The 16,790-nt window shown below is 39.5% G+C and overlaps 1 protein-coding gene across 1 annotated transcript in view; it reads left to right on the forward strand.

Annotated features, from left to right (window-relative positions):
* CDH7 (cadherin 7) overlaps positions 1–12,884 on the forward strand; it is a gene marked incomplete at both ends in the record, with an annotated part of 106,268 nt that extends 93,384 nt beyond the window's left edge. The window contains one exon of the mRNA XM_084252067.1: positions 12,391–12,884. Within this exon, the coding sequence (XP_084108193.1) occupies positions 12,391–12,884 (494 nt within the window). The remainder of the gene's footprint in view (positions 1–12,390) is intronic.
* Positions 12,885–16,790: the final 3,906 nt, after the last annotated feature.

A 16,790-nucleotide genomic window follows, 5' to 3' on the forward strand; every position in this document is an offset into this window, starting at 1 on the left:
GCCAGAGCTCAACCCACTGCCCTGCCACCAAAAAAAAAAAACCCATACAACAGCATGTTATTGTGCTGAAAGGCAATTTGTGGCCAGGGTGTCTGCCCCCAGCTCGCTCCTCCCAGCAAATGTCCGCTCCCCTGCCGGCGACTCACCTCTCTGTGTTCTTTCCTGGGCCTTTCGATGATCAGGCTTTGCCTACTCCTTGGACCGTCTCATGAACACAGGCTCTGAGTTTTCCTTCCCAGGTTAGGTGTCGAGACAGTGAGGCTGAATCCGCAGAGGTGGGGCAGACGAGAGTCTGACATGGAACTTGACTTCTTGTGCACAAATAGGTGTGAATCCTATTTCTAGATGCTAGTTACAGGCTTGGTAATTCAAACCTTTCTGGGCTTCTAGACAAAAAGTGCCAGGAAAAAGGCAAGCTGCAGTGGTGGACATGGGAGAGAGAGGAAGGCAGATTAGCACCTGGGCGTTGGGCTCCCGACAGAGCCAGCTTCTCTGCATGCTGGGCTTGTGTTCCAGGGCACGCCAGCTCAGTCTCCAGTCATGTGGCTGACCTTCCAAGAACAGTAAGGTGGAGGACATCATGCTAACAGGTGCCCACCCAAATCTCTGCACTTTGCAGAGAGGAAAATAGGTGCATTGTGGTTCAAGGATTTTCAGGAGTTCGTGAAACCAGTGGCCACTTTGTGGTAAGATATTAGGTCTCCTTACTCCCAACCACTGCTTTCAATTCAGTACAAAGGAAATAGACTTTAAAGATACCCAACCTGTATTCAAATGTAGTTCTTCAGATTTGAATTCATGTTTCCTGAAGTTAGAAGACTAACTTGATGGGTGAATTCTTTACTGATTTCCCTTTCTTCTTCCAACCTTTCACTTTGTAGAGCTCACTTATTTACACCTGAAGTCTCTAAATGAAAGATAGAGTCCAAAAACTAGAATATGAGGCTTACTTTAGTCACTACGCACAACTTGAATTGGGGATGTTATTGTCATACTTGTTAGATCCTTCAATTATTTTTCATATGGAAAAATTTCATCCTTACATGGCAAGATCTTTAGTATTCCAGTGCTTGAATAAATATTTTGTACCAACTCCATCAATTTCACTACGCATTTTCAATCAGGCTGAGAGCATTTTAAAAAACCAATTCTATGAATGATAATGCATTCTTACTTTGGTGGATGTTGAGATATAATCAGAGAATTTGAGTTTTGCTAAAATTTTGTTTTGGCAGAAAATATCACACACCTATTCAGAGAATGTTACAGCTAGATTTTCTGTTAGTCTACCCAGAGAAACTTCAACCTACACCCAAAAACTGTCCCTGGATTCACTAAAGTTTTTTTTTTTTTTTTTTCTTCCTGGGACTCTTAGGTCCAAGGCATTGAAATCCTAGAGTATTATCTCTAGCTCTTGGCTTCCTGGACACCTCTGGCGTTAGGTATTCTTGCCCGACTCCTGGCTGCGTAAGGCATTTGTGGACACCACTGTCCACTCCTGGCAGTCAGGCGCTAACACGCGCATTTTCACTTTTTTCCGACACCTCCCAAGTGTGAATATAAATACTGTTACCTCCTTTCCTGTTACTGTGGCCACTCATGATTTGTCTCCATGTCACCACCAGCGCGTGGGCCTCGAGATAGTGAGGCGTACATGACAGTGCCTAATTGATGGTAGCAGATGTGTTCCCCTTCCAAACACGTGCGAGCATACTAAAAATGAATGACATTTAATGAGTTCGTACTAAGTGGTAACCATTAACGAAGTGCTTTACAAGCATGCTCTAATTTAACTCTCAGAACATATTTCCAAGGCAGGTATTATTAAATATTTTCATGCACACTGTAATCTGAGAAAACCATAAATAAGAAGACAGACACAAGAAGTCAGAGCCAGGATGGCAAAACAGGCACCGCTGCATTCTGGATGGCACTAAGGAGGTGTGTTTCCCAGTAGGAAATACGGTTGAGTCTCTAGGCAATGCCTGTTTGGGTGTTGCAGCCTTGATACTAGAAAGTGCAGGCAACTGTCTTTAACCAGTTTCATATATATATATATATATATATATATATATATATATGTATATATGAAGGTGTATTACTTCTGTGGCTAACAGTGTCTAAAGTATCTTCCAGTTATTTCCAACCTTGGTCAGACACACCTAGGCGTGTGATATTAAATTTGAGAGATGATACTTTAGTACAAGCCACATAGTATCAGTTGTCTTTGTGCACATATGCACAGCATGTAAGTCTGTTTTTCTCTCTGGGTTACCTGAGACTCCAGTGGAATGATTCTGCCTCCATACTCTGGAAAATCTGTGATTCTCGTTTTTGGAAAAGGAAGTTGATTGTCGTTGTAATTAAGTCTCTGGTTCAGATCTGGAAAAGCAGAGCCATTGTTCGACTAACCTGCTGGCATTAGGAATCATATTCACCCTTGTCTCTGTCCTGTCTCCCACTCCAGTCAGTCCCCAAGGACTGTTGATTCTGCACTGTATTCCAGATTTCCCCTTGTTGCCGTACCTGGTTTATTTCCTGGATCCATCTTTTTCTCCCGAATTACAGCAGTTGCCTCTTGTTTCTATCAGTTCCAAACAGCCAGTATCACAGACAGGAAGGTTTTTAAAAGCAAATGTGATTGTGAATATCATGCCCCCGTTTGTCTACAGACTAAAACCAGACTTTCTACAACCAAACTTCTCTCTGCCAGTTCAGCCTCTCTCCCTCCTGCCACAGTGCACCTCGGTTTTTCAAATCATCCTGCTTCATCTTACCTCTTCTTGGGTGCTTGCTTCTTCTGCACAGATCATGTCCTCCGAGAATCTGCAAGTGGTAACTTCTTTGCTTCTGAATCTGGGCTGGTTGCTGTTCCTACAGGTCCCATGCACCTTTAACAGCCGTAGCACATCACCGTAGCTTACGTACCTGCTTCAGTAGCTGGTCTCCTTGTCTCTCTCCTCCAGTAGACTCCTGCCTTTGAGGGGAGGGACTGAGCATTGTTCTATCATTATAGACGTGGCACCTCCTAAAGTGCTGATCAGACACGGGAAGGCTTGCCACACCTGCGTGCTGAATGAACCAGCAGTGGTTTTAATGTACTCATTAATGGATGAGAACATTTGATTTTCTGTTTGTCATTATCCATAAGTAGTATCTTCATGGACTCTGATTTTCCCATGTCCTGAGATTCTGTAGTTTTAGGACATTTTTTTGAGATCAAGCCTATCTATTTTTTTTCTGGAATTTCAACCTTTACAAAAGGTTAAAGGTATTTAAATTATATTTTCAGGTTTATAGCCCTGGGGCTATATAAGAAGAGCTCAAGGCAAAAATCAGAATATATGGTTTTTAAAATCTAGCCAAAGTAGAGAAAATGTTGCAGTAGAGATTTGGGGATATGTTATTTATTGTTAAAATTCAAGTTAGATTTCAGTTTAAAATTGCTAGAGTTGATAACCAATTTATCTTAATCACAAATCTTTCTCCTTTTTTGATTATAAATAGTAGAGTAGATTCAGAAGTGCAAGTTTAAATTTTGGCTTCAGTTCCTGGGGATCTGCATCTATCTGACCCCTAACTCTGTATCACTGATTAACTTCTCATCCTGCAGATCTTAGCTGAGATGTCACTTGCAGTGACACCCTTCTCTGATCACAGCAGTGGCATAGGTACCCCTTTATATTTCCTATTGTTTCATGTTTTAGAACATAAGTTCTTTGCCTGAAAAATTTCAGAGGCACCAAATGTATGTACACAAAATCCCAACACCTCTCCCCCTGGCCCACAAAATAGTGAAGGCTCTGGGGCCTGGTCCTCTGTCTAAGGCTCTGGCTGTCTGAGCCCTCACTCATCTGGTAGGAAGAGCCAAGTGCCTTCTTTCTATTAGGTACCATACCTCCCACCATCTCCCTAAACCTTTGCTGAACTCCGTATCTGGGGGTGGCTTCTCTCTCTGTCTCAGCTGCTTCTGGAAGTTTGGATATTCTCAGAGGAAATGTCTTCATGCACTGAGTCAACTGGCGGGGGCGGGGCACACACCCGTGTGTCTTTATCATGAAACCTGGCTATTTCCTTTGTGGCCCTTGTCACAGTTCGTAAATATAGATTTCCTTTGCCCAAATCTATAAGCACTTGAGATGGTGATTTGAATCACTCTTTAAAACCGCTATATTCTCAGAACCTAGTTTAGGGGAGTAGGAGGAAAAGTATTTTGGGATGAATCTCTGGATATTATTCATCGCACTCAACTGTTCATTGTACTACCTTTGTCACATATTTCAAACCCCCCAAGGATAGGTGCAGTCTCTCCATTATTCTACCACCCAATAAATAGGATAGAAATCAAGCAAATTAACAGCAATCTATCAAAATAACATGTGTGTGCTTGGTAAGTTTATATCTCTGCATCAGTTGTATGACTCAAATTTTCATAGCCTGAAGGAATAGGAGCTGACTCTCTTAGAGACTTTCATAGTGTATAACTTATTTAACCAGGCCACATAGTAACTACTTTGTGTGGTGGTAGATAAGCACTTTATGAATATAAACTCATTTACTCTTCATAGAGTTCCTACAAAGTAAGTACTGCTGTTAAGCAAGATATTTTACATCCTCCTTCATAAGTCTACACAGCCAGAAAATGGTAAAGCAAGGATTCAAAGGACATGAGTATCTGAAACAGGCAAAAAAGGTCTGGGTAAGGGATTTAAGTCACATACCAGGGGGTCCAGTGTAGAATTTGGTAGATGGGGGATATTGGCATAAGTTGAAGGTGGAAGTGCAGAAATTGGAGTCAAGACTAGCCTGGAAGTACTTGGTTTGGGTGTTAAAGCTGAGAAAAGAGCACAGACTAGAGGAAAGTGAGCAAGTTAAATCTGGCAATTCTGAGTGCTGCGTGAGTGTGATGTATTTGGGTAGGGAGCAGAAGTAATAAAAGTGATAATGGTAAAAATTATATAACAATGATCATTCCTTTCTATAGTCTATGATGTGCATAATCTTTATTGTGCTGGAACCCCTGGAATGTGACCAAATCCCTTCCCTAGACCTTCTTTGCCTATTTCAGATGCTCATTTACTTTGAATCCTTGCCTTACTGCTCACTGGCTGTGTAGACTTCAAGATGTTGTCCCTCCTCGATAACAATAGCAGGATTACCTTGCAGGAACTTTCTGAAGAGAATTATTATGTGAGTAGGCTTTTCTAAATATGGTCTGGTTATCCAGGGAGACTGAGGGTAGATTTCAGTGTTTGAGTCCTCAACAATTGTCCTTTATAAGCAGTACAGTTCTTGGGGTTCATCCAGCTTACCTCAAAAGGTGTTAGATGAAAAGGGAAGAAGTCAGAAGAGCAGCCACTAAATCAACCATGACTTGAGAGATTTAAACATTTTTCTTAACTGGTTGCAAGAATCCCCATAATATCCTTGAATTAGTTCAAGAAAGCCATATGGTGTTGAAGGTCTATGTCAGATATGATAGATTCACTATGAAAACAACAGGGCTGAAAAGAACCCATTGAATCTGGAAAATGTGAAGTCACTGGTAACTTTAGGGGAACAAAATGGAAAATTCCAAGAACCATCACGATTGAGAATATGGAAATATGAAGTAGAGTATTTTTATGTTTTTTTTTTTTTTTTTTTGTAAAATTAACTGTTGATGAAGACAGACAAGGACGTAGCAGGAAGCAGCTGCCACCGAGTGACCGACCTCTTGCTTGATGAGTGCCGATGGGCAGTGCTGTCGAGAAGTTTTGTCTGGGCTTGAAATTGACCCTGGAAGGACTTAATGTTTCTCTGTCATGGTTGTTTCTGTTCTTAAGTCGCCCAAATTCTAGATTAAAAGAAAATTAGTGAAACTTAATTACTGCCAAGTAGAGAAAATGTGACAGATTTTTAGTAATATTTATGCAAATCAATAGGTTCAAAGAACAGTGAAGAGTTAGAAAATAGTTATTGAAGGCTAAGTTCTTGCAAATTGATATGGATAACTATTTATAATAAATTACTGAACTCGTAAACAGATTTTGCTAGCAGATTTTTCATGTATAATAGGTCATATTTTAATTACAGTAATAATTGTAATAGCTGTCATTTGGGAATAAAATTTTACAGTCATTATGCCTCAAAACCATAGGCAATTAAATTTTTTCTAGCGTTTCTGAATCTTGTTTAGATCAGCTGTCCAAAAGAAGCATATTTAAACAAATGGGAGCCACATATGATTTTAATAGTCTTATTAGCAAAAGTAGAGGGAAACATGTGAATTAAATGCAAGTAATACCTTTTTTAAAAAGTATAAGTTATTTCAATATGTAATCAAATTACTTTTTAATTAATGATTGTCTTGAATAACACATATTTTAAACTTAGAGCACATCTAAATTCAAAATAGCACTTTTCAAATGCCCAGTACATGGTTCACATGCAGCTGGTGGCTACCAAGTTTGATAGTGAAGATTTAAATAATTTTTTTTATCTTTTTTTTTTTTAAAGATTTAATTATTTATTTATGCAAGCACTGGGTACAGTCAGAAGCGCAGGAGGGTGAGAGGATTCACCAGAGACAGAGCAGGGAACAGAACAGGCAGACTGACTGAAATAAACTGCTGAGGGGAGCAGCAGGCGGGACAGGAGAGGTCTGCTATGCCATGTGGGTTGCTTTGCAGCCTGGCACTGCAGAGGCTGTGGACAGCTTCACAGTGCAGTGCTCAACCACCTGAGCTACCAAGGAGGCCCCTTAAATTTTTTATGACTAGTAAGAAATTCTGATTTCACACAGACCATAGGGAAGAAGTATTTCTTGGTGAAGGCCTACTCGTGATAATTTCTGTAATCATGCTATCTAGAAAATACCTTCCCAAAATATTCTCCTACCATATAATTTATTGCATATGATAATAATGACCTTTTTCTTATACAAAATATCGGACGTCTAAGTGACCAGAGATACTGTAGCTCTGGACACAGAATCTTGACTGTACACTTAATTAATATTTACTAAGTAACTTAAGTGCATACTTACTTTTAAGTCGAATTTGTTGTGCTTAAGCTACAGCTGCATGGAATAAAACCACTGCTTAATAGTACTTACACTAAAATTGGAGGCTCTAAGTAGTCAGTTAACTTATTTAAAATTGTACTGAAATAATATTGTGTAATGACATTTTGGAGGTGTCAGGTTTGTACACATGTTCACTAAAAGTCCAGTTCCATCCCAGCCTGCCAGAGCTCTTGCAATTCCTAGCCTTGCCTTACTCTAGCTTAGCTAGCCTGAGCTCGCACCCTGCTTAGCCTAGGTTGGAAATCTTTGCTCTGAAAATATTTCATGATGCTCCCTTCTCAGGTTACTCTTACTCTGGATGCTTGGTGTTCTTTTGTTATGAGCTTTCAAGTTTAATTATGATATGCCAGGGTGTATCACTGTCAGTACGAGGGGACCTCTTGGATCTGGGTTTCTGCTTCATCTCACAGATTAAGGTAGTATTTACTTAAATACATTTTCTAGGCATTTCTCTTTCTTCTGGGGCCCCCATAGTATGGATGATATTTTGTAGGTTATCGCAAAACTGCTCTTAAAAGGTTTTTTTTTTTTCCCCCCTATCGTCCCGTTTGCATGCCCTGCCTCTGTGCTTTCAAGTTTGCTGATCCTCTACATTAACTTGCATTAGTTAAGTTTGGAAACACCTACTGTATTTTTTAGATCCATTATTGTCTTAGTAGTGATCTTATTTTCTCTCTCCTTACTGAATGCATGTTTTTGATCATCGTTGTATTTCTAAATCCAACAAGCATGGCTGTACCTCTTACCTTAAGCTCACTAGGCAATTTCCAGAGTTCTGCTGGACTGAGACTTCTCTCAGCAAAACACACTGGTGATGCAGAAGCAAAACACTCGTCTCTTCATTGTTAGTTTTTATGCGGTGTAGTAAGGAGTTTCCTTGTCTTGTCTTGACAAATTGACTTTATAGTAACTTTTTTTAGCCAAGATCTTTAGGTGTCTTTTGCCTGATAGATTGATGCTCTGCACCTATACAGGTGAGTCACTGGTACTGGTGAGGGGCAGCAGGTGAGCACCAATGGTCCAAGCTTCCCACAATGCTGTGGGCAACCGAGTTGTGCAGTGGGGATCCATTGGCCCCAATGCTCTTTAGCCAAAATGTCTTAAACCATCTTTGCTTGCCTCAACCTCAAGGGTAGGGTTGAGCAATGGGTGTTGTGCCAGACAGGGGCTGTACTCAAGAGAGGGTACAAGCCAGGGACTGTCTACTTTGCTCTTCCCCTAGGGAGCCTGCTGTGTGTCCATGGCCCCAGGGCTGCAGTGACCTGCCTGCTGCTGTCACGCCCAGACCCCAGTGCAGATGCTGAGGGCTGCATGGGGTGTAGGACAGAGTGCCTTCCCTGCTGTCCTGCTTGCTGGGTCCCAGCCCATGTGGGCACCTCAGTTCCTCCACTTGGTGTTGAGGTTTTGTCTTCTGTGCCACCTCTCTCCTCTCCGGCTAGTCCTGTCATCTCCTTCCCCACGTTCCTCGCCACCTACCTTCCACCACCACGTGCATGGGTCCCCCCAGAATCCTTGCAGGTTCAGTCTCTGTGGTCTCCGGGATTCCTCAGTGTTGTCTCTGTCTAGAACAGTTGTTCCTCTTGTGAGCGAAACAACATCCCTCCTGGCCCTCTTCAAGGCAGCGATATTAACAGGGGTGTGTGTATGTGTGAAGTCTTAGAATTTGATTTAAAACAAAGACCTTTCACAGAATTTTAGGATGGAAAAAGCACTAACAGGATGGTACTTCACATGACTGAGTGGTTTTTCAGTGAACTGCAGACTCGGAGTTTGGAATGTGCTAAACCTGCACACGAAGGGAACTATCCCCCTTTAACAGCCGGGGCCTCAGTGGCAGTGCTGCCATCTTCTGACCATCACACCTGCAGAATTCTCCTCGTTCTAGGTGCCAATACTGGATAGCAGATTTGGGGCATTTGCAAGCATAGAAATTCCAGAGGAGGGGCCTGAGGAGGACAGTGAGACACTGCACACAGGCGCTTCTCGTGCAGGGCTGTTGGGGGTCCTCTTCATTGCCAGGGCCTGTAGTGCTGTGGCCTCCAGGGAGTTGTCTGGAGGACTTCCTAAGCACTTCCTGGGTGAGTTAGTATAAACCGTGTTCCAGTGTGAACATCTGGACGCGCATCTGCCCTGGACCTCAGTGAAGCTGAGTAACAGAGGCCTGTTCACTGTGCTGTGTTTTATATTTCCTTATTATTTTTCTCCTGTTCATTTCTCTAATTTTTGAAAGTTTGGTGCAAAGAAGTACACAGGCCAGAACAGCACTGATTAATGTAAGGTAAATTAATTTACCTTCTTTAGTGAACTGCATCACGATTTGTGCTATACTTATCTGTGCATAAGTTGCCCTCAGAGTTTGAGCGTAAATGGATGGGCCCTCTCGTATGATTTTCTATGACTGTTGACATGGCGAAGTACTTTATCACAACATAGATTTCTCAAAAACATGCTAGTAATTAATCTCTCACCTCTCAGTGATGGTTACCCTCAGTTACATTTTTTTTGAAGTTTTTACTTAAAGTGTAACTAGTTATTACATAATTTTATCCTTTTCAGAGCCTCATTCACTCTATGCCCATACATTGTGCTCCCGATGGAAGTCGGTTCCCTCTCCATTTTGCTTTCCTGTATATGTAGCAGATCTAATTTCACCTGCAGCCGCCCCCACCTGTCCACCCATCAGTATTCTCTCTGGCACTTAACTCTATTCTGTCTCACTGTTTGACACCTTAATTTAGTCTCGTTTGGTCCCACTTAACTTTTTGTTGTAATTAATTTTATTTTGGGGGAGCTATGTAAAAAGTTTACTTTCTTCATTCACACCTCAAAACTTACTGGTGTGTCATTCTCTGAGCAAGCAGCTGTCTCTTAATCAGTGTCTCTGGATTCACGAAGTTCAAAGCAAAGGCTCTGGAGGCAGGTGAAAGGGGAGCACACCTCACTGTTGCATTTTATTGTGTTGACCAAAGCCAGGTTGTTTCCGGTGACTAAGACAGTCCTCATGTGGAAAGCTCCCTCCCTCAGGACTGCCGTGCAGGTCAAATGAAATGTGTGGTGTGTAGTCCATTCTCCCCTTACCTCCTCCATTTAACATGTGGTGCCTGTGCCTTGCCTTATATTTGGAACATCTTCCACTTCACTTGTTAACTAACCTTGGTCCAAGGAGAAATAATGTCTTCATTTGCTGTGTCCATGATGTTAATATTCTTGATAGGATAGAGAGGAACGATGAAAAATTTTCAGTTTGCGTACACAATGCCTGGCACTCTGCTAACTCTTACGTTATTCTCCAGTCTCTTTAGTCCACCTTATGAATGTTGGAGGTGGCTGTTGTTATTACATGTAGCTAGCTCAGATGGTTGGATGAAGTTGTTTGCCCAGGATAACACAGCTAACATGGGAAGGGTATCCTTTCATGGAAGTCCTTCTTGATACCCAAGTTATCATCTGTTTTCAAGGTCCATGCCAGAATGTTACAACGGATAGGGCTTTTCTCTTGTAATATTCTGACACAGGATTTTGAAAATCAAAGTCTCTGGAATGATAGTAATGCTTTATTCTCAGAGGATAGGAATGGCAAAAATTGGAGATCTACTTAGCAGAGACGGATGGCATCAGATTCCTTAACCAGAGAATGAGAAATGGACAATATATAAATATTAGCTCCTGAGCTAAATATCTACCCTTTCAGTGAAACCAGTTGAGAACATTCAAATGTGGTAAATAGGAGCAAAAAAGAGAATAGGCTTCTATATATTATTCATGATATATATTCTGAATATTTCTTTCTGTTTAGTTTACTAAAACTCAGAAGACTTTTATATTTTAGTTTTTTTTTTTTAATTGAGGTAACATTTGGACACTCCTCCTGCCCACACAAACCATCAGATATCATCACAGTTGTATAGCTACCACCAAATTGGCTTCACAACTGAGTACTTAACCCTGCCCAAACTGAGAAAATAGAGAGCGGACTTCCAAACACATTTTATAAGGCCAACACTACCCTCATACCAAAATCAAATAGACAACACACAGAAAGAAAACTATAGACAGATTTCCTTCATGGACACAGATGCAAAAAACCTCAATAAAAATCTTAGCAAACCGAATCCAACAAATGCTTTGAAAGGACCATACACATGATCAAGTGGGGTTCAGACCAGAGGTCCAAGGGAGGTTAAGCATCTGAAAATCAGTCAATGTGATTCATCACATCAACAAAAACAAAGACTAAAAACCATATGATCACATCAATAGATGCTGAGAAAGGCTTTGATAAGATTCAACATCCATTTATGATGAAAACCCTCAAAAAAAATGGAACATTATTTATGTTTTAGTTTTCAATGTATTCTTAATGCTGTGTAAAAGCTTGTATGATCTTTCAATAGACGCATTTCAGGCTTCTTTTTAAACATATGCTGAGAGTAATAGGCCCCAAATAACAGTATATTTAGTGCATATTTAGAATCTTCAGACCTTCCAGAAAAGAAAAAAAAATAGGCTGATATAAAAAAATTGTTTAAAAAGTATTTTAAAGATAAAATGGTATGTTGGCAGTTCAGCTAGCATCCAGCTACTCATAGTATTATCATCGTATATGTTCATTTTGTTTAAACCCAAATAATAATAAATGTGATCCTGTGCTTTCCTTTTAACTGTTTTGCTATAGGAAGAAAATTCTTAATGCAAAAGGGATGATTAATTTCCTAAATCTAGCTTTGGCTAATGTTGAAGATCTCACAACCTGTATTCCCTCTCTAGGTATAATGTGTAAAGATGAAGCTCAGTGTTTTGTCCTGAGAATGGGCTGTGATTATTGTAGAGAAGTTTTTCATCTTTGCTTATGGTCTAAAATCCTGGGTTTCAGACAAGTGCTAAGATTTTCTCCAAACAACCTGACCAAATGCTGTCATCAAATTCTTTTTGAAGCTTCACGTGTTCAATTAGAGCCAAGATATTTATGAACTGTCACTTTGCCTAACCAAGGAGTTAAAAAAAATCTATGTGTTTCCTGGCTTGAATATTATAGCGTTTGTCCTGAACTGACCCCTTCAGCTTGCACTAGCCCACACTTGGGAGGTTATGTGAAGAAAGAGGCATCGATTCTGAAACGGTGTGGAAAAGGGTTTCTTGATAGATAAAAGTGTTCCACTTTAAAGGCATCTCAGCACACTTGCTGCCGTGGATTCCCATGTGGAGGGCAGGCCAGTATCTGTCCCCTTAGAAGGCAGATCTAGGACTCAGCACACTGGGTGAATGTCACCACGATGAGCGCCAGTGGCCGTGTGTTTGCTGAAACTTTCCCTTTGCTGTTTCAGTGCTGGTTCTCCTGATCGTCACCATGAGAAGACGGAAAAAAGAGCCACTCATTTTTGACGAAGAGAGAGACATCAGAGAAAATATCGTCAGATACGATGACGAGGGCGGGGGAGAGGAAGACACGGAAGCCTTTGACATGGCCGCGCTGCGCAATCTCAATGTCATCAGAGACACCAAGTCCAGGAGGGATGTGACTCCAGAAATTCAGTTCTTGAGTCGACCCACTTTCAAAAGCATCCCAGATAATGTCATCTTTAGGGAATTTATTTGGGAGAGACTGAAAGAAGCTGATGTCGACCCCGGCGCCCCCCCTTATGACTCCTTGCAGACATACGCTTTTGAAGGAAACGGCTCCGTAGCCGAGTCCCTCAGCTCCCTAGATTCTATCAGCTCAAACTCTGATCAGAATTACGACTACTTGAGTGACTGGGGACCCCGCTTTAAACGACTCGCAGACATGTATGGAACCGGCCAGGAGAGTTTGTACTCATAGCCCCGAACCTCCATTTGAAATGTACTGACAACAAAGTCCAAACAAAAACAAATTCACTGCATACGGAAAACAACCAGAACTCCACTTGCTAGAGAAAATGGTGATAAATATGGCTCCATTTTTACTTGTGTAGGTTTCTGATGGGTGAAGCGTTCTCTTTGTTAGACTTGTTCAAGGGATTGCACTGACCACAGACTCTGAAGCATTTGGAGGCTTTTTGATAAAAAGAAATACTCAGTGGTTTGTGAATAGATAGCAACTCTCAGATACCTGCAAAGGCACCTAACCTCTGTGAGCGAGTAGAGCCTGTGGCACCAGTGAGCCAGGGGCCCTGTGCACACATCCCTTCTCGGCATTGCCAAGGGAGAGGACTAGAAACGCCACCTGCCATTGATGGGTCTTCCCTTCTCGCCCATCAAAACTAGGAACAAATTTAATTTACAGTGACTTTTTTAAGCTTGCTAGATAGAATTCAGCAGGATTTTATTGCTGTTGGTTAGCAAATATATTTTATTTAGCAGTATATCAATTCTTAGAAAATCTTCCCCAAAAATACCCCCTGCCAAGACAAGCCAATAAAATTTGCTTTAAGGCAACCTAAAACCTTTCTTCAGCAAATCAGTTACAAAGCATTACAAACAAGAAAAAAGGTAAATCATTCTCAAGTTCACAGTCATTTTGAGATGCTTGTTGTAGGTATGGGAAGAGTTGCTTTCTATTCCTTGATTTTTATTATCTTCTGATTTGTACAGGAGAATATCTTTGCTTTTTTATTTGACACATGGTGTTATATTCCTTTGGGAGCTCCAATCTCCACTAAATTCAGGTCCATCTTACTGCCTGGCAGTGTTAAGCTGGTCAGAACGTGCTGATTTTTCTCCCATCTGAGTTATGTGGAAGGAATGAAGCTTGGAAATGGAGGAAAACAGAGACACCGTCAAGCCCTGTGGCGCACGCAGCCACGGGGATAGGGGGACGGGATGCTCGGCAGAGCCATTAAAATGTGCTAACGTTGGAATAAAATATTTGTATTTTAGAAAGAAGATTTTGGAGAGAATTGAAATTTCCTTTATGTCAAATTTATTTTTCAAGGTCACAAGTTCTATATACTCCAAAGACTTGAGAATTTTTTTCCACACCCTCTTTTGGCTGTGAACATACTAAGTAAAAGACTTTTTAAAAATATCTAAATATATTAATGTCATATACTTCAAGGCCCACCTTTAAATTCTGATGCAAATCTGTTCTTCAGGAAATAAGCAAATGATGTCTAATTTCTCTATGGGTTCAGCTATGTTGAAATGAGAATGGCGATTCAAGCAACCACCTGCTTTGAATTTGAGATGGGCTACTTGGAAGAGAGAAATTTATGACTAACATTTCTACCTATCATTTTTCCTAGATTAATACTGATTTAATATGCATATATTCAAGTAGGAATGGATTTATTTTTCCTTTTACAAAAGAATTTGTTGGGTTCATAATAAATGACGGTGGACAAGTGCTTTGTTCTGAAAGACAGACACTGAATCCAAAATATCACTATTTTGATTCCACAAGGAGAAACCATGTAGGATTCTGTAAACTTGCAGCCCACATTTAGAAATGAAATATGTGACAGTGGCCTTCAGCTTCATCAAAATAAATAACTCAATAAATTTCTCTGCAAACAGTCCTTTCATTTAAATAAAGTTTTGTAGGCATTGTTTATGACTTCATAGAGATGCTCCTTGCTGTATTAATATATATATATGAAAAAATAATTTTATAACAGTAGGAGAGTCTGTTCATGATTTATAGTGACATATGTATGTTTTTCAAATAAAAAGTATAGTACACTTACCTAGTTCAATAAAATCAGAGTGTGGTACAGGAATTATATAAGTGTTAAATCAGCAAGGTGCAAACAGTTTTGTAATGATCCTCTTGTCTGCCAGAAGATAAAATAATCCAAATGTACTATGTTGTCAAAACTGCTGGTTGAGGCACATATTACTAAATGGGACTTTGCATGTATTTTAGAAAAGGAACATTATATCATTCACTTCACTTTCTCTCCTTTTATAGTATTTTTTTAATTTTAAATTTCCAGTAATAGAGTGGAGAAAGGCTCAAAATTTTTAAATTCTTGAGTATATCCACTTGTTATTTTATGTGTAACATATCAAAACATTCGATTGATTTGGTGATTTTTTTTTAAATACTTGAAATGGCTTTAAGAATGCCCCAATATAATTTATATGAAGTATTCTTTCTTCCAAAATCTAAAGCTATATACAATTATTGGACATAATACTCAATAGAGGCTATATTTTATACCAGAAGACTGAACAATTGATAAAATCAAAAAGCTAGTCAGGAGTTTCTGTTAAAACACTGAAATAAAACCTGTTATGTGGTCACTAAAATGCAGTGGTGTACTGAAGCCAGTGAGAACCACCATGGAAAATAGTAACCACTACCTTCCCCCAACCCTACCCGGAAAACCAGTTATTAAAGGTTTACAATATGCCACTGCTTAAGTTACTTCCTAAGAGGAAATCTCATGATTGTAGATATGATTAGATAGAACATTAAAAAATGACAAAGGGACACTGTTGAATCTAGATACATGTGCCAGTCCTGTCCTGTCTAATCCTTGGAGATGTTAGTGGAAAGAGAGACAGTCTATTTCATTATAAGGAAAAAAGGATCATAATTTCAAGTCCAGACAAAAGTTTAAGAAGTCAGTAAGTTTAAATATTTTTCATTTATCCACATGAGGGCACCATTAGAAACTCAGGGTGCACAAATTGAGTATTTTGAACATTTCATGTTACTGACCATGTCAAGGGAACAGGCACAAAGCTCTATTCTGAATTATCATTGGGTAATTTTAAGTCAGCATGAAATATATGAACCCAAATCATATCAGGTTTAAATGATCAATCCAGATTGACAGATCAGTTTGTGTTAAAGTGATGTCCAAGGTCATTTGTAGCCCCAAATCAGGAAGCAGACAAAAGATTAGCTCTATTGGGGTGATAAGTAAATCTTCAAGTAATTACCATAGATGAACCTGGTAAACATTTTTGTTTGACATGAATCTCAGCTAACACTGACTGAAGTTGTGGTTAGAAATAGGCAGGAAGTAATGATATTTAGACAATGAGAGCTACCTTTTTACTGTACGCTCTGAGAATGTTTTAAATTATTTTAACTTCATGCACAATTACACTTACTGCACTGGATGACGAGCAGACTTGTACAATCTCATATACATGGTGTAATACACAAGGTGTGAGAGATCTGTTCAGACTCATGTGCTCTAAGAAACTTACTTGCAAATAGACTTAAAGTCTTATATTCAAAGATAGAATCTAAGGAAGCTTTAAAAAGTTCAATATGTTCCAAAAGGGAAAAACTATCCAGTTTAAAGTTTTTAAGCACGAGCTGTAAATATTAATCTTCAAATTTCCAATTTTAATTTTATATCTATTGACTTACAAACTTTTACTCTTTTAAAATCACTCTTTAAAGGTTTATTTATAGTTGATCAAATTAAAGTTGATTAAAAGAAAGATTTAACTTTTAACTATTTCTGGTCCAGAATGGTTGCAGGAAACTAATAGATTATGAAATTTATATTCTGTTAATGTTTGATTTGAAATAATATGTATAATCAGTCATTTTTAAATTATGAATATTGTACATTTTGTGTATATACAATGGTATATGAAAGTTTGGTAAGAGAACTTAATATAACAATGTTAGCTGACTAAAGAGTCATCGTAATCAAAAGAGCAAGAGAGCAGTAATAGTATTTACATTTTGAGTGTAATTGAAATTGTTTAGGAGGGATGGATAAGCCTTTAAAAAAATGGGGATTATTTGAGGCTCTGATTTGGCAAGCACTGCAAAGTATAA

Source organism: Talpa europaea, assembly GCF_964194135.1.
Source record: "Talpa europaea genome assembly, chromosome: 13".
Lineage (NCBI taxonomy): Eukaryota > Metazoa > Chordata > Mammalia > Eulipotyphla > Talpidae > Talpa > Talpa europaea.